The following is a 19102-nucleotide window of genomic DNA, read 5'->3' as shown; positions in this document are numbered from 1 at the left end:
CCCACGCCTTGCGCTTGTTGCGCACACGAAAAGAAAAAGATCCATCACAAATCAAATCATTGCAATCTGTGTTGAACTTTAACTTGATTCGCTGGCGAAATTATAATCAAGCTTATAGTCTACATAAATAGGGCTAGAAACATAATAGGCAGAAGTATTGTGGCCCTATTAAAAGTAAGTAATAGCAGAAAGCACATCAATTGAAATTTTAAAGTGCATAAAATGAGTTTCTGATGTGATAGACGGTGTAAGCAAAACAAGATTTATTTGCCACGTGCCTGGTCCGTGGCACATTATCTATCAGTTGCTGCAGTTTCTGCCACCGGGCAATAATTCCCAAGTGAAACAGAGTGCACAGGTGTGTGTGTGGGTGTGTGTGTGTGGAGATCATTTGTTTGGCAAACCCCCACTCGCATCGCCATTCGCAGTTCGCTGTGCGCTGCTCAGTGTATAGTGATGTAAGCAGAGCACTTGGCACATCCATTGTTTGCCGGGGTGCATTTGTTTTCCCACTCGGCCAACACCCCGCCCCTTGGTGCTCCGCCCCGATCAGCCAACTAAGCGTATAATTAACGAAGATTGCCATATCAAAAACCAAAACAGAAAGCAACAAAACTGCGCCCGAGAGCGACTTGCAAATGAAATCACCTGGCGGCCTGAAGTCGCTGCTGCCGCTTGTTTGGCTTTTAATTATGGCGACTGCGGCGACGCCAACAATAAATTTTCGATGTATACATATACATATATCTATATATATATATATACTGGTATGCCAAGATATGTATGTTTAAGGGGAAGGAAAGAGGGGGGCAGGGGGAGGTTCGCACGTTTGCATATTCATGGCATTTCGCGTTATTAATTCATTTTGCGCAATGCGAAAATTAATTAGCCATGAAAAGTGAATCGACCGCAAAACAATTCCAACTGCGATGCATTCACATTTGCAAATTGTTTGTTTTACAATTAAGAGAAGAAAGCAGACAGTGCCACATCTTCACTACGTTCAAGTGAAACGCTCTGATTTATGGTTGATACGTATCCAGTGGATTGTTTGTGAATGCCTCAGCGGAATATATGGAAATTTAAGTATGAGCGAAAATACATGTGTTGTCATTAGCCAATGATTTAGCCACCGAATAAATCTCATAAATATTATGTGCTCTATCCGAGTGCAGCTCATTATAAGCGTTTTTCGAGGGGCATAAATTAAGGCGTTTTAAATTAAGTGGTTTTCGGCGATCAATGGCTTTGAGATAACATGTTGACTATGGAGAAGTGGGCTTTAATTGGCCGTGATAAGCAATGACATCAGCAGAGCAGGCTGTCTTCAGCCGGAAATGCAATATAAATAGCTTTGGACCAGCACATTTTGTGGCCAGCATTGCCATTTTCCATTTTCATTTTCCATTTTCAATTTTTGCTTTTTGACGACGTCAGGGCAAAGCAAAAGCAATAGAAAAGCACTGCAAAAGCAATGGCAAAGTATGGCAAATACGAAAGTGCATTGGTGTGCGAACACGTGCCGTTGCACCTCCCATCCCTCAACCCCTTTTTTCCACCATTCTGCATCATTCCCACTTATCTCCCCTTGTGCATGTGGGCGTGTGAGTGTATGTGTGCGAGTGCGGCGATTTGAGCGGAAGTGAGTGAAGTGAGCAAGTGCGCATGCCGAAAACAAGAGATGCACAGCGAGATGGAGAGCGGGAGAGAGGGAGAGCGAGCGAAATGCACTTTCATGGCTAGCGGTTGTTGCGCAACATTCGCTTTTTGCCGGCCGGCGCAATGTGTTTGCTGCAACAGTGTGGCATCCGCATGTACATCCACATCCACATCCACATCCGCATTCGTGCCACTGTGTGCGGTAACCTAGAAAACTGCACACGCACACACAGCGCGCGTGTGTTGGTGAAAAAGTACAGCCACGACAACAGTTGCAAGGGCCGCCATTTTGTTGTGTACCGTTACCCCGAAACTAGGCCAATTCGCCGGGCTGCCCTCTTTCGGCTCTTTGCACTTCTATTATTCTGCTGATCTAATTGTGACCCCTCGGAAAAGTCTTTTGAGGGGCAAAGGCGGCGGAAAAGTGGGCGGAAAGTTGTTTGCTGCTGGCAAAATGAAATCGAAATGAAAGTGCAGTGTTTGTGTATCTATTTTCATTTTTTTTGTACGGCTCGTGGCAAACGTTTGCCAAATGTTGTTTCGCAAACATTTCGATTGCATGCCTCTGACCACAATGTATTTCGCCCTGAGCAATTTGTTCTTGTCGCTGAGTGAATAATGGGACAGCGGACCTAACTTTTGCACATTCAAAATGTTTTCTACAAAAACACCATTAAAAACACTTTCAAAAATTAGATTACCTATTCGAAACAACTGAACATATGAAAGGAGCACAGCTATACTGCAAGTGCCTAAGAGTATATGCACTAGCATATGGTGGCACTACTTATCTAAGTTCTAGATCAATCACAGCCTCTCTTCTGCTGGCTGCCAAGATTTGCTAGCCGATTACACTGCCTTTTCCCCTATTGATATCTCTGTATATGCCGGCGTACAAGTGCACATATTGAATCTGGCCATAAGCAGAAGCCTGGCAAAGTGTGTCAGAGGGGCGAGCCCCAAGCCCCAAGCCCAATGCCAAATTCCGCATTCGATGAAGCGTTAAATCTTTTTTTCGGGCCTTGCCAATGCGGATGACAGCGATACAGTGGGCCAAAATGGCACTGCACTTACACGCGATGGGGAAAAACTGAACTTTGCGGTGGTCTTTGGTCGCTTTTCCCGCTTTTCGCCCGCTCACTTTTCCACCCATAGGTGTACAGTGAAGAAGTGATGACAAATATAGCACGAAATGGCCAGGTTAAAACTGCAGCAAGCCAGAAAGCGACCAAAGCAACAGCAAGTGAGCAACACATACATACAAAAGGAAAACGGAAACGAGGCCAAACGATGAGCTAAAGCTTTTGGCTCGAGTGTCCGCTTCGTTTTGTTTCGTTTCGTTTTGTCACCTTGAACATGAAAATTGGCGCTGCATTTGTTGCTCTGGCCGTTTTCCGCTTTTCCGTTCGCCGTTCGCCATTCGCCGTTCGCCATTTGCCATTCGCCATTCGCCGTTTGCATTTGCACTTGGCACAGATCTCGCCCGTGGAAAATCCTACTGCGACTACTAAATATTCATTTTTCCAATACGAGCGCTGCTAACTGCGTATGTGGAAATATATGTGCTTTTATTGCATTTCTGTTTTTCTTGCTCCCCCACATTGCCATTTGCCTTAGTCACATTTTTGCAATTATGACAAATTTATGAGTTCGTTTCTCCCACACGCACGAGTGCTTCTGTGTGTGTGTGCATTTCTGGCCACTCCTGCAAGTGACTTTCTGACTTTTGACGGATTGCGGCAGCCATTTCCTTAGCTTGTTGAATGCAAAAGACGTGAGGCATTCGTCAACTTAAGCGATACGTTTAAATGGCGGTTTACATACAAATTTTTCACTTTGTTTAGGTAAAATATAAAAATGCACATCCTTTTAGGAATCTCCCAATGGACTTTTGGATGGATTACTGTTGTCTATGGGTGTAATTCCAATACACAACTTAAAATGGGGTGATTAATCGAAGTTACTTTTAAAGATACTTTTTAGATAAGCACTGTTTCTTCTAATGCCCTTTGTTGCTCCATTGCCCCGCGATTGATTGCACTTTCTTGGGGCTTCGAGGCGTAGGCTGCCCGGTTGTCAGTCAGTTGCGCTGTCATTTATTCTGCTTAAGGTGTAATTACATTCGTGCCCAGCTGGTTCGCTTCTCAGACATTACTCATACGCCCCGTGCCCGTCGCCGGGTTGCCTAATCTACCAACGCAGCCAAGATGTCGACACTTTGGCCAAGTCATTTGCAATTGTTAATGCCCCACAAATTGCACATCGGCGGAGAGGGCGGGCTTTAAAAAAAACTCACATGTTGGTTGGGGGGAAGAGGACGTGGGAGGGCATCAATCCAAATGGCTTTTAGCAGCACAATTAAGTTTTAATAATAACTCAATAAAGGCGAGCGGCAAAAGGTGAGTGGCAGCGCAAAGAAAAATGACTTATAGATAAATTTAAATCGCTTCCTAATCAGAATTCAAGGCTAACAGCCATATGAGTGAAATTAATACACACGACTGCGATGCTGACGTCGATCTATGGTCTATGTGCAAAGTGCCAATTGTTTTCTGCTTTCTGTATTCTGTGTTCAGTTTTTAGTTTTCAGTTTTCAGATTTCAGATTTCAGATTTCTGAGGCTGCGGCTGCGGCTGCGGCTGAGGTGCTCGAGTGTTGACTCAAGGTTGCTGCAGAGCCCCTCAAAGGCACTCGTATGAATTTTAATTAAATGCTGCCACATTTCTGCGCTGCTCTGCGCTGCTCTGTGCCGCTCTGCCTTTTGGGTTTAAAAATAATAATTTGCAGAAAGTTAAGCGAAGACACGCGAAGGAAATAAGGCACAGCCAAGGCGCAGGTGAGGTGTAAACGAAAATCATAAATAAATAAATAAAATTTAAGCTTGTTTAAAGAGCGGCAGCTGTTTAAAAATAAATGGAAATGCAATTGCCGCGCTGCGCTCGCTGCACTTGAATGAAAATCTCGCCAAAGCATTTAATTGTATTCATTTGGATTCATCGAAAGTTTCAAAGAGACATGTAGTCTAGTTTATAGTTTTTGATAAATTGCTTCATAATTTTATCATGTCAGAAAATTTTATTAAAAGTCCATTAAAGTACAAGCTACTCATTGATACAAAATGACATGGCTGCTGTTTCATTATCTTGAGCACTTTCAAAACACCAATTTGAGCAGTGTAGGTGTTAGTTTTTGAGAGTGCGCCTCCTTTTCTGCTGCCAGCTGCAAAATACGCGCACATTTGTCAAAAAAAGGCCAGAAGCGGCTAAGCCAAGGCTCACACAGACACGTGTGCCGCGCCATGTTGGCTGGCCGCGAATGCAGTACCGCCGCCCCCTTACCCTTGCCCTACCCCTCCACCCCCCAGCTGCTAGGGCTTTTCTTGGTGTGTGTGCGCGCCTGTGCTGGTGTGTGTGTTTGTGTTTCAGCTGTCAGGCATTGCGAAAGCTTAATGCCAGCTAACCGCAACGCCGCTCATCCGCCGCCGCCCCTCTTCAGCCCCCGCTCCCCCACTCAGTGCAAGCCCCTCGACGCCGCCCCTGAATCAACCGCCGCGCTGTCTGCTCGGTGCACTATAATTTGCCTGTTTGCTTTGGCTTTGGCGTTTTTGTTGCCTTTTGATATTATAAAACAAATTAGACGGAAAAAAACTATGCTATACTGCGAGTTGGAATTTGAAAAGTTTATACTAGACTAGCCCACTAGAAGGAGAGGGGCGATAGAGAGAGAGGGAGAGAGGGAGAGAGGGAGCATGGCGTGTGCAATTAGCCGCAACTACAAAGTGAATGCTGATGCGGCTGTGCTCTCAAAGGGTTTTGGCCCAATTAGGTCTCGAAAATTCAGGGGAAATTCTGAGAATACATGGGAATTAAGCAGAAGAAGCAAAGCTGGACGATCTAGTCGAGTCACTTTTCCCAACAGTTTGTCACCGCAAATTGCTGGCTCTGATTGCTAGTCACATGCCATCGTGGCAGTTTGCGTTTTAATTTCCCCACCAGGATTGACTTGTGGCCTTCCCACTCGAGCTTGAGCTTTCCGTTGGTGGCCATCGCGAACTCCGTGAGTGTGTTGTGTGCCTGGAAATTAATGGGCGAGCGTTTAACCACCCATTGCGGTTGGGGATGGGATTGGGGGATTGGGGTTGCCATTGCCATTGCCTTGGAGCTCTGCCTTTGCCTTTGGCTTCGCCATAATGGGAGTGCAACTGCAAAGAGGGCCTTGATTAAAAGGCAGGCGGTTGGGGGCTGCGGCCCTGATTGTCACGGGTGGTGGCGGTAAATGGCAAACGGCGAATGGCGAATGCACATAAATCTGCATTTTAAGTAATAACCCGCACGATGGTGGTGGTGGTGGTGACGAAGATTCAGCGAGACAAAGGCCACAGTGAGTCGGCCCTCTTAGTGTTTCACTACATTTTAAATCATTCCATTTGAATCGCATGACGCGCCTGAGCAGCGAAGGTTAATCATCAATGCAGCTGGCAGCAGCGAGCCGCACGCGCATCAGTGCGTATGAGTAATGTCAAATGGATGCCATTACGTATGCGCCACGTGGACGCCTTGAAGATCTCCATCTCCACTCGCTACGTTTCGATACGTTTCGATTCGGGGCGAGCGCATTCTGATGCGGCACATCACACAGCTGACAACTGACAATAATTGCGCACAATTAGACATTAATTGCATTCGTTCGCAGCCCGGCGATCGTGCATTTACCCAGCCATCCATCTATCTATCTATATATCCAGCTATCCATCCATCCAGCTGGCTTGCGTTTTCGCTGGCCAGCGAGCTTCGAGCTTCGAGATGCAAGATGCGGAAATGCGGCATATATCTTTTCAATTAAGCAGCCACGCCTTGGCAAAATAAACTTTGCATTGTGCTCGTTTTGTGCATTTGTTTGTTATTTTTTTCAGCTCGGCCCCCGAAAAACGGTGGGCGTGGTCGCCTGACTCTGACATAAATTCAAATGCGCACTCCCGGGCACAGACATTTAATTTGTTTCTTCTTTTTATTTTTTGTGTTTTGTGTTTTTTGTTTTTTGTTTGTTTTTTTCTGTAGACTGACGGAGCAGGAAGCTTGACGCTCTGGTCAGCTTTTTCGGCTCGATTGTGCAACAGGTACATGGAAAGTGAAAGTGCAATTGCTGGCAGCAGGATTCGCAAACGTTTGACTAATTGAAACGACTGGAAAATTGATTGGACTTAAGCGAGAAGTCAAGTCCGTATGGGGAGTCCAATCCTTATTTATCAAGTCAATAGATTCAGCCCTAGGTATGAATCATATGCGCCGGGGCAATGGTCATTGTACATTCTAAGCAGCAATCTTATTGACTGTATCTATATTTACATGATTTGCATCATGCATCAAGTATGGAATATTTTCCAATACGAAATACTTCAGTCAACTGTTTTTGGCCTAGTGTATTTTTTCTTCGCAGCTTGGGCTTGGCGTCGTGTAAATTAAACAGGCGAGTATAACCACCATATGAAAATCTAATCAGACTTTCAAGGTTAACATATTCTACCGCGGCTGCTGCTCACTTTGATATTTGTTCCCAGCCATGGTTGTTGTTATTTCTGGTTTTTGTTTGTTCGCTATTAAGAGCCCTTAAAAGCTCCAAACGAAATAGCCAAACACACGAGCCGGCGAGAAAGCGTAACTAGTTGGGCAAACAAACGGCAGAAGTGGGCAGAAGTTTCTGTTCGTTTCAGTTCGTTTCCGTGCTGGTTTTCAGTTGCGTAAGTTTTTGTTGTTTCGGCTCTGTGTTGCTCGGCTGAGGCCCTTAAAGTTCAAACATAATTAATTAAAGAGCCAAAACTCTCGGCGTCTGCCTGAAAATCGGTATCAAATGGCTGGGGGTTATTGATTTTGTAGAATTTCGCCGTGTGTGTGAGTGAGTGTGTGAGTGTGTGGGTTTGTGTGTTTTCCAAGTTAACGAGCTGCTGACATTGCCCTTTGTGTGATTGATGCGTTGCCATTCTCATGGGCTTGAATCATTCCGACATTTATTTGATATTCTATAAATGCCGTATTCCTTTGCCGCGCAGCAGCAGCAGCAGCGCAACACTGCGTATGAGTAATGGGCATCAAGCATACGCCGTGTGGTCGTGCCAAGAACGGACCGACATTTACATAATTATGGCAATTAAAATCTATACACAAAGTTGCAATTAAAATGCAACAAAATGTCACGCTCCACCGCCGCTGGCCCAGATTCTTCTGACCGCATTCTTCCACAGCAATCTAACTATATGTTTCTTACATCTAGATTTTGGGCCTAGAGCGAATCACCCACCTTTTTCTTGCGCTCCTCCTTGAAGTCGATGACAATGCCCTCGTCCGACGTGGACACGGATGTTGTGCGTATGCGTGCGTTGGCCGCATCGTGGGGCGACATGATGTTGTGTGGGCTGGGGTGGGCGTGGCCGTCGTCACTCAGAGGCGGCGATGCGGAACCGGAGCTCCAGGAAGCCGACGAGCTGCTGCCGGGACTCGAGCACTTGTCGGCCAATGCTGGGGTGAAATGGGTAAAATTAATTAGCTTATACGTGGGCGGGGTCAAAAAGGGGCGGGGCAGCAGGAGGATGACCTACAGCCATGCGGACTCTGCAGCTTCATCGATGACAGAATCTCGGCGGCACGGCATGTTTCCTCATAGTTGTTGTAGTCCTGGTGATCGCTGGGCGGACGTTTCCGGGAACTGCAAAGTAAGATGGGCATAACAGATGGTTTAGTAAATAGATATTATATATATAAATAAATATTATAATATATTATTTGCATGTGCAACATCTTCACTGCCTTGAAAGTTTGGCCGTGTTCTATATATAACACATTTTTAGGACAAATCAATTCCCGCTTTGAGCATTGACCCAGATTAGGATTCTTGATTTTATCAGCCATCTACATATAGAAGCCAGAAACTGGGCGATAAAGATATACACACGCAGGCATTGGCGGCATTTGCTTAGACACATCAAAGCGACCGCCCATCGTTGTTGTAATTCGCACAACAACAACAACAACAACAGTGACAACAATCCGTCGAGGTCTTTTGAGCGATAATCGCTTCGAGCGGCATTTCAATGCAAAACATAGCAAAACTATTTTTCCATTTAACTAATTTCTGTGGCCACCAAATTCCACCGCCCATTGTGTGTGTGTGTTATTGTTTCGTCATTAATTGGCCTCCTTCCGATGGCCTCACATATTTTGAAGCGACGTCAAATGAATTTCAGCCAGTGGATTTCCCAGTTTCGACAGCTTTCCATGCAGTTCCATGATGGCTTTAAGGTGGCTTTGGGTTGGCTAACCTTGGCGCAACCTTCGCTGGCCAAATCGGTGCAAAATCCTTAGGAACTGGGAACGTTTGTGAAGCTCAAACATATAAATTTGAACAAAGGCAGCCGTCAACAATGGCTGGATCCTTAAATGCATTTTGGGATTGGCGGGGGATGACCATAAAGACGCGACGCTCTCATAAATTCAAAACATTTGAAACGGAAAAACTGATTTGGCATATTTGCCATAATCAAGCAGAGTGCTATCCCCCACCCTGCTGGCCAAATCATTTAAGCCAAATGGCGGCTATTGAGACAAGTGGTTTAAGACTTTGCAAAGGATTCCAACACTTGCTGCGTGCCAGGATTAAAGTCGAGGAGCAGGTGGCGGTTTCCTTAGAAGATGGAGCGCTGGTGAAGCAAGCGGTTGCTGATGCTCAGAATTTCGGTCAGAACTCCTCAACTGTGCTTATCTGTTGGCCATCTGCTTTGGGCCAAAGCACAAGGCACAAAATACAAAACAGAAAACACAAGCAACTCGTGCCGGCCAACCGACTCACCATCTCTCCATTGTGCAATGTGAAAAGCCGCGGGCATTTGTGGCCAAGTCTGCACTTAGCCAAATGCGGCCTCCTTGGCCAAAAGAGCTGTGCTGGGCCGTAAAACTTTATTACTCGGCTACCAGGTTTTAGCCTTTTGTCTAATGCAACAGCACCGCAGCAGCGCTGGCACCATCACCTTTGCCTGGATTTTCGTCCCAATTAAATTTACTAAACTCAACGATAAATTTCCGCCGCAGATCGTTGCTAATCGCATAAAAGTAAATTCGCGCATAAATCGCGAGTTTCCCCCATCCGTGGAGAATCAGTGCTCGGTGTGCTGGATTTTCTCCCCTCCCCACCCCTCATTTTCCAGCTAGCCGGCCGGCAAAAGGCGCGTGCCTGTCGGTGATGCGGTGATGCAGCGGGGGACGAGGGGAAGGCGGTTTTGGCCTGGCCATCACGATGTGGCCATTTTAATGCGCACAATCCGTACCGTTAGGCCGTTTGCTTTCCGCCCCATTGCGCTGAGCTGGAAAAACTTTAATAAACTGCAAGCGAGCGGTTGCAGTTGCAATGTTGATGTTGCATTGTTGATGCTGCAGCAACTGCTGCAACTGCTGCAACTTTGACCGCGTCTTTTGAATGCCTTTTCGGCCTACTCGCTGCTGCGTGGCCGCACGTAAATTGCCCCAGAGCGCGTGATTGAAATGCGATATATTCGCGCCCGATTTCGGGCCTCTCGAGCCTGGGAAAAGCAGTGTTTTCTGCTGTCTTGGCCATTATTTGGCCACGTTTGCTGGCCGCAATCAACACAGTAAGAGTCGAGGAGCGAAACAAGAAAGCAAGCAAGAAAAAAGAGGTGTTGAAAGCAAAATTACATTGCGGTGTCAGGAAGTGAGAGATGTGATATGATATGCCTGCCCAGAGAGTCGGTTGTTTGCATGTGCCGGCGAAATTAGTGAAAATTGCATGAAATTCGCTGGCTGCAGCTCCATTTCGACTTGATTTGCTGTGTGGTTTGCATTGCAGTTTGCAGTTTGCAGTTTGCCGTTTGCAGTTTGTAGCTTGCAGATCGCAATTAAAGCTTATTAAATTAGCCACGTGCTCGATATTTGCTTTTGTTTTCGAGGGAAACGATGACTTTCACCAAAATTGGCCAGGGAAAGCGCAAGTGCGAGTTAAGCGGAGACAAAGCGACTCCGCGGCCTGCAATCTACCCGAAATAAGGAAAACAAAAAGGCCCACAGATATCACCAATCAAAATCTAAGCAATTTTCAAGTGTAATTTATACGCAGGCAAAAATAAATGCCCCGCAACCCAAAAAAACACAAAAAACGAACAAAAAGAACCAAAGTCGTTGGCTGATTTCTGTGATTAGAGCGATGGTAGTTTTTGTGTATTTTTTGTGCCAGCAACTTCATTGAGGTTTTTTTGTGTGCCTTGTGAAAGAGCTTTTAGCTTATCAGTTTGCACGATAAGGGGCAAGATTCTATGGGCCATATCTGCGCTTATTCAAGCCAATGTCAACAGCAACAACAAAAGCGGAAATGTTCGCTCGAAAAAGAAAAGTAAGGCTAAAAGCAAAGAAACCCACTGAAGGTAAATACAATTTGGACAAAAGGAAATCGTGTAATGACAAGTGTTTTGGCCCCAAAACGGATCGATGCTAACAGCTTCGGTATTTTTATGGCACTCGAACAGGAAGCGCTCTGGTTTCACAACTTAACCAGTTTTGCAGTACGGCAAATGGACAACGGCGCGTATGCGCAATATTTTATTTAAAATCTTCCATTTACCATCAGCGAAATGAAACCAAAACAAATCGCCACAGACATGGCACATTCGTACGCATTTTTATTATTCAATATTTTTGTGCCTACATTTTTGTTTCGTTTTTTACGATTTGTTGTTTTTCCTCCTTTAGTTTATACTATATATATTTTTGCCCATGACGTTGCCAGACGAATCGAGTGTGTGTTTTTTATTTTGATTTTATTTTTGGACAGGCCGAAAATCAGACAAGTGCCTGGGATTGTTGTTAGCTGTTGTTGTTTCAAGGTGCCGATGTTGCTGTTAGTTTTTAGTTGTTTCTTGCTGGTTCCTTGCTTGTTTCTGAGTTGTTTTGCATTGCGTGCGGTGACTCAATTGACCCCGCACTTGGGCTCTCTGGGAGTTTTTCCCATATGCCAAGGCGTTTTGTGTTCGGCTTTTATTTGTTTATTTGATTTTGAAGCAGCCGACCTCTTTCTGCTGTTGTCCCTGTTAATTTGGAGGTTTCGGCTTTTTGTATTTTTTATATTTTGTATTTTGTAGCCCTGCCCGCCGCTGACACACATAATTTTTGCTCTTTTTCGCCTTTTTTGCTCAGCCCGCCTCTTCTGTTTTGTGTTTTCCTTTCTTTTTTGCGAATGGCGAACAATAAAATTGAGTTAAGCAAACAAAAGCCCGACTTTTGGGGATGTGGTGGCCTTAAAGCCACCGAGTAGCGCCAGCAGGCCAGACGGAAATTTGTGGAGGTAAACAAAACGAGCGGCGGAATGCCGACATTTCTGCAGGTGAAATACGCGGCATTAAATCGAAAACAAGCGCGGTGCGTAACAGTAAAATGTGTGTGCGTGTTTCTCGTGGGGCTTTTTCAGCGGGGGGGTTTTTTTGGGAGGGGACTGCTAACTGCTAACTGAATGGCACAGGCGTGTTTTTTTTGGCCAACTCGTCTTGTGCCGGCCGCTTTATCATCCCCATTTTTGGCCGTATGCGTGAGTATCTTTCACGCTCGCCAGTTGTTTACTTTCGGTTTATTTTGATTCGGCGGGTCCCGCTGCTAATTTTTCACAGATAACGATGGCAAAACGTCAGAGTAGGCGTAGTAAATAGTTTTGCTGAAATTGCTGTTTCTTCTTTTAAGCCCGGTGCGTAGTTTTTTATGGCGAGGCTATTATTTATCTGGTTTTTTCATTTTTGGGCATTCGCGCGGAGCACGTGCTTTTCGCTGATTAGTTTGAATGGAACTGGGCGATTTGTTAAATAGCTGGATTTCTCGGCGCTTTCAATCTAGGGATTGGCCAACTCAATTAACATTTAAGGCCAAAAAGGTATTATCATTTCATTTTACTGCCGCAACAGAAGTACAAAAAAAGTAGCCATCTGAACTATGGCAAAAATCTGAAAACGAAGCACTGGAAAATGGAAAATGGGGGAAAAAAACATTTAACAGCTTTCCTTTCTTGTTGTTCATTTTCGGCGGGGTCCACATCGTTTACATAGCTGAATGGCGCTTTAAACATTTTTTGTCTATTTCGGTTTGTTTTTTTCTTGATAGCCCCTCGCATTTTCACCCCCCCAACTCGTGTCGCAAAGGCTCCACGCCTTTTTAGAGGCTCATTTGCACAAATTACTAGCATTGCGACAACGGCCGCGGAGGCAACAACAATGCAATTGTCTGTGGCAATAGCAGAAGCCAGAAGGAAAAGCCAATACAAATACCAATACCAATACCAAAGCCAAAGCCAAAGCCCAAGTCTGAGCCAGAAAGGTAGAGGCGGAGAAAAGCCCAAGAAGACATTGTCACCACATTCCGGCAACGGAAGCCAGCCGGCGGCCAAAAGCAGATTGGCTATCGCCCCATCGCCCCATCGCCCCATGGGCCCAGTTCCCCTCCCCTTCCCGCCCTGCTGCTTAATGTCTCTGGTCGCTGTCCTGTACACTGAGCAAAAAGGACCGTGTTCTGGCTAGTATATCTAAAAACTTGTTTGGCCATAGAGAGTTTAGTTTAAGCCCATTTGGTGTGCACAATGTTACCACTTAAAACAAGGATCAAATCGAATTTTTTCGGTGCACTTGTCATGAATAAAAATCGTATTAATTCCGCGCCAATGTCGATTCTGTTTCAGCCATTTGCCGTTTGTTTTTACCTCGGTTTTCCTTCCCATTTGCGATGTCGGCGACAGGAGGCCTCAACTTGAACTTGAGCGCCTGAATTGAACCGAGCCGAGTTCAGTTGAGTTGAATTGAATTGAATTGAATTGAACTGAACCGAGCTGAGTGGAGCTGAGTGGAGTTGAGGTGTGCCCCGTGGGCTTATTAGAAATGCGCGGACATGAGCGGCTTCTCCTGCGGCTCCTTTGCCAGAGGAGGAAAGCGGAAAAGCGGCAGGCGCAACATGGCAGCAGCGAACCAACTTCAAAGTGGCCTGGCGTTTTTCCCCCGGGCACTGCGCCTTGCCAGCGGGTGCCTACTGTACTTGCACTCGTACCTGGCCCAAAGTGACATTAGCCATGGCCAATGTTGTCGCTGGCGGTGCTGTCGGCAGCCATTTCCATTTCCATTTCCACTTTCTATTGTTTGGGTTTTTCGGGAAATTGATAAATCGGCGAAATTCAATTTGAAAAGTTGGCCAGCAGGGGAATGAGCGGATTTCCCTTCCGCCATTCATCCCACTCGAAAGCGACAACACCAACAGGCAACTACCATCAGCCAACAACTACCAACAACTACCAACAACTAGCCGTTAGTGACAAGAGCAATAAGCGTGTGACAGTCGAAAGGGCGTAACAAGCTGCCAGTTGTCACCGGGCCATGGGCATTGGTCTAGACACGGAAGGGGGTGCACATGTGCCACGCGGAAAGGTAGGGTATGTGGATGGATTTGGGATGGGGATGGGTGTAAAGTGGGACTGACACACACCTGCCACTGGCAAAGCACTCAAACACATACAGGCGAGTATGTGGGCCGCTCGTGTGTCGCCTCCAGCTGATTAGCATGCAGAGCGCCAAGCGTCAGGAAGCGTCGCTGCTGCAGTTGCACTCGCTGCCGTTGGTGCTGCAACAATTTAGCGGTACTTGACTGGCCGACCAGCAGCAGACCATGGGAATTGCCCACTGTGTTCATGTGAGAACAGTGGGTAAATGGCTGATACAAATGAGGCATTATGGTTAGGAAACTTGGCAAGAACACTTATATTAAGTAGCTGGCATTAAAGGAAAGGGAACCATTGCACCATTACAATAAACATACACTACCGAAATTACCCTTAAGAACTGAAATCATATTAAGACATGTGCAATTCAGTAACTCGTAACAGTTATCATTAAATAGCACTAAATCGTATATTATTCCCTCTATTATGACTAAATTACACACCTGTCATGTTAACTAAGCAGTATGGTATAGTATAGCACTTGCTCAAAAGCGTTTTCAAATTCCAATCATTAAATTCCGGGACCAAGACAACGTGAGCGAATTAATCCTGAGGGACCACTAAATTCCGTGCTAGCAAAAATAATAGCTGTCATTGTCTTTTGCTGCAATGCATTCAACATTGCTAATCAATTAACAATGCCAATTTCAATTAAAATCCTCGCCATTGGCCCACCATGCGAGCATATACGAGTATGCCATACGTTTTGGCCCAGTCGAAGCCGCAAAAGCTGGCGGCAGTGGTACGTGCGTTTGCCTTTACAGTTAAGTGGCCACTGCAGCACAGTGCACTCTCGCTAAATGGGTTGCACACACACATAGATACCAGATACACTACTGTGAGAGACAGTCCCAATGCCCCCATCAAAGTGGAGTCGTCGCCTGCATTTTGATGACCCGCTCGCCTGGCCAGCACATTTAATTCAATTAACAAATCGCGACAAACAAGCGGACACTTTAATTAGCCGAAGGAGGGAGAAAAGCGGGGAAACAGAGCTTAACCTTAGTTAGCCAAGTGCCTGATTTTGACCAAGTCAAGGTGAAGGCGTTGCCCATTGCCATTCAAATTAGCCGAAGCCAACGTGACACGACAATTTGACGGAATCTTGTGGGTCACCGAATGCAAATGGAAGTGGAATGACAGCGCCTTGGGGCCCAGGACACCAGACCCAGACCCAAACCCAAACCCAGCCCCAAACTCTAATTGACACGGCCCAAAGAACCGCTGCATGTGGCTCCAACTTGCAAGTTGAAGTTGAAGGAACTGCAATGCAATTGCCATTCTGGCCTGGCCATTCTGGCAATTCTGGCCACCGCAGGCCCGGCGAAATAAGCCAAATCACAGCTGAATCGGCTAGCTGGCAGGCTAGAAATCTGTAACTGTAACTGGAAATTACAGAGCTCCTCCACCACTGCGGTTTGGACTGCCTTTCGGCCGGGCCAAATGACTTTTGAGTCGGAGTCCGAAGTGGTTTCGCAGTCATTTGCTGTCAGACATCAGTGCCAACACCCGCAGCGTTTTTGCCATTTCAATTGGAAACAACTCAATCAAATTGCCTAGACCAGGTCGGTCATTATGCCCCTTTGCCTCCCCTCCCCACCCCTTTCCGCACTTCTTTTGGGCCATTTCCTTGGTTTTAGCCCGCAATTGCGGCTGCAGCAGGAGAAACAATTCAATCTAATTTCAGTTCCTCGAAATTTGCGTTTTGGCCGCAGTGCAAATGTTGCGTGCACACTTCAGCATACTCCTATGCTATATACCCTGCCCCGCCCCCTTCCGCCGGTTTGCCGCCTTTTTTTCGGTTGGTCATAAGAGTGCGCGCTAAACTTTATAGCCAGCGATTCCGATTCAAAAATCGGCACACCAAACGATGGCGAACTTTAATTTATGAGCAACTTTTGATCATGTTGCTGTTTTAGTTCGTTTTTAGTCTGTTTTCGCGCCCCACTCGCGGTCCGTACTTTTATTATTTATTTGCTAGTTAGCTAAAAGCGTGCGAGTGTTTGTGTGTGCCCATTTCCAATTGTCCAAGTGGACAACACAAGTAGCCGGAGCCACTAAAAATTTACTAGCTGACGAAAATGGTACGAATATGCGCCCATTGGCCCCCTTTCTGCATCCATCCGCCACTCAATGCGCCTTTCAACAGATTGTTTCGCCCATTGAACGTCAACACATCGTCGTCTGTATGATTTTCCACATGGCAGAAGGTGTGGGTATGGAAATGGAGCTTTTCTGGCTTTTCTGGCTTTTCTGGCTTTCTGGCACTGCCTATTAATGCATTTGGGCATAAATAATGTTGGGGATTCAGTTGAAATGGAGATCAAATGTAAATTGAATGCCAGATTAAAGGGAGCAAATGTCTCGGGGTAGCTGCATGAAATTCGCGTTATTTGCTTTACAAATTACGATCTGGCCAAGTTGCAAAACCCACTGACCACAAGACAACAGCACTTGGCCAACTGAAAACGTCCACTTTTCGAGGCAATTCATGACCCTTCCGCCAAACCGCATCGATTCGGATTCCTGCGCGGCACGAAACTCATTCTTTGGCCAAATCATAAGCAGTCGGAAAAGGGTAAAGACAGGCCCAAACGGAAAATGTGAGCTACACTGACAAAAATGCACAAACAGCGAAGATGCTCCTGACGCAGTCAACTGGCAGTAGCACAAAGTTCTGCGATAATAAAACTTCAACTTGAACTCCAGCATTTTTCTCTCTGTGCACGAACTGCAATGGCATTTCGGCTTTCCGCGTTCTTCGCTCTTTTTGCATTTTGTTTAGCGCTGCGATTTGAATGCAGAAATAAAATTTTACGATCAAACAAACTATTCGTGCAGAACATTGGGAAATTGTGTTTACGTCCATTGGAACGGTGCATGGGCAATGGATACCCCTGCTTATACAGGGTATGGAGGGGTTGCATATGGTATGCTATGGCATGGCAGCGTATATATAGGTTATATGCTCCCTGGTATTGGAGTGTCTCTCCTGGTCGGGTGAATGCGAAATGCGAATGCATTTCAATAATTTGCCGTCGAGGGGCCGTCGCTTAGAAAATTATTATAAATTTTGTTCTCTCCCCTCCTGCTGAACCACCCCCCTGCACTCCCCCACAAGTTATTTTGTTGCTGCATTGCCATTATCGTTGCCTTGCTGCTGGCTTTGTTTTTGTTCTGCTTCAATAATAATTTTGACCCACTTTTGCGCTCGACTTGACTTTTTATTGTACTGAAATTAAGTATTATTTTTTTTCCTCTTTTTGCGAGCGGTTCTGCTCAACTCTCGGCGTATTTTTGAGGGCAAGACAAACAGTCGCTCATAATAATATTTGTACATAGTCTTACCAGCAGCAGTCGTAGAAAACAAAGCTAAATTAAATACGACGAGGCAATACAAAGATAAATGAATAAAAGAAAAAATATAGAAAAACAACTGGTAAATATTTTTCAAGTCTCGGCTAATTGCCGCTGCCGGCCAACTTGGATTTGAATTCTGTTTTGCCATCACCCAAAGCCCCCTTTTTTTATAAATATTGTTGTCATTTTCGTCGTGCGCTTTCCCCTTTGCTATTGCTAATTTCTTGACGTCACCGCAAACGTCTTTGTTTATGCGGCCTTCGTCACTGGATTTTTCTGCCAAAGGGTAGCGAAAATGCTTCTCAGCCAATTTGCATCGGATATCGCTATCAGATCGATATTAGCCATGACTAATACATTAGTTAAAGCCCAAGTCAATTTGGCTAATTGACTTTAAGACATAATTTTTATTTTCATGTTTTTGCTGCTCAAGTAGAGCTTGTTGAAAATTAATTTACAACTTGTTATTGTTGTTCTGATTTTGTTGTGTATTTTTTTGTTGATTTCGTTCTTCATTTTTTGCGCGATTTTGTTTTGCAACGGTAAACTTGTTTGTAAAATTATTTATATTATTATTGCTGCTGTTGTTGGACTCTGTGTGTTTTTGTGCTGTTCTTTTGCTTTTCTTTGCACGCTGCCAGTTTTCCCATATTGTTTGTTTTTGCAATAAGCAACAGAGGCGAGTGCAGCTGGAAAACCAAGGGGGTGGGGTGGGGTGGCGTCGCAAATGGGGGGTACTTTGCTCCCCCGGCGGCGGCTGCTGTTGTTAATCATTGCAATTACAACAGCAGCAATAACACAAACAAAACAAAAAAAGAGAAAAATACAACGACAACAACATAGTTAACTATAACTGAGTAACCTGGCCAATTGACGCTTACACGCTTTTATTAGTCGAGTGCGGGAAAAGCGGGGTTCTGTTGGGGTTTTGGGGGGTGGGGGGATATGTTCCATATGGATGGGGTCTGTCGTCCACTCGAGCGTTAAAAATTAGCACTGACGCAACGCATTTGCCGCGTAAATTGACATTTACGCGATAATTACGCGCTTATTATATTTGTTACCACTTTTTTCCGCATTTAATTCGCTTGCATTTGTTCTTTTTGCTTTTTTTATAATTAATTCTTTCTTTTTTCCTTACTGCTGTATCATTATGCGTTCTTTGTCTGTCAAGTGCAATTGTGCTGCCATAAAATGTCTGCTAATGAAAGGTTGTGGATCGGATGCTCGGCCATCAAAGATGATTTGCAGCTGGATATTCCAAGCTGCCTCTAAGAAGCGCTTGGGTGCATTAAAAGGTATGAATCAGTCGAGCAGTAGCCAATACTTTTCAGCCACAACTTGTTTGTCCGGCGGTTTCACTACAGAACTGTTTACTCAAACTATCAGTTCGCTTGCTAGACTATGCAAATTAATAATAATAAAAAAGCGCATTAAAAACCTAAATTCCGCGTGCGAGAAAATCACATATCGACTAGCTGCGGGTGCGGGGGTGGGCGGCATGGAGGGGGTTTTATAGGGGGGAGGGGAGGCGTTTGATATTACGTCGCATTACGCGAAAAGC

The 19102-nt window shown here is 45.4% G+C and overlaps 1 protein-coding gene across 3 annotated transcripts in view; it reads right to left on the bottom strand.

The window, feature by feature from the left end:
* LOC6552210 (zinc finger protein 704) overlaps window positions 1–19102 on the bottom strand; it is a 120006-nt gene that overhangs the window by 40448 nt on the left and 60456 nt on the right. For all 3 annotated transcript variants that reach the window (XM_001980693.3, XM_026979223.1, XM_026979220.1), the window contains exons 3-4: window positions 8252–8358; window positions 7954–8171 (exon numbers count right to left, since the gene is read on the bottom strand). In XM_001980693.3, the coding sequence (XP_001980729.3) occupies window positions 7954–8171; window positions 8252–8358 (325 nt within the window). The remainder of the gene's footprint in view (window positions 1–7953; window positions 8172–8251; window positions 8359–19102) is intronic.

Source organism: Drosophila erecta, unplaced genomic scaffold, assembly GCF_003286155.1.
Source record: "Drosophila erecta strain 14021-0224.00,06,07 unplaced genomic scaffold, DereRS2 tig00000000-arrow-pilon, whole genome shotgun sequence".
NCBI lineage: Eukaryota > Metazoa > Arthropoda > Insecta > Diptera > Drosophilidae > Drosophila > Drosophila erecta.
This window is presented reverse-complemented; position numbering and strand designations above follow the sequence as displayed.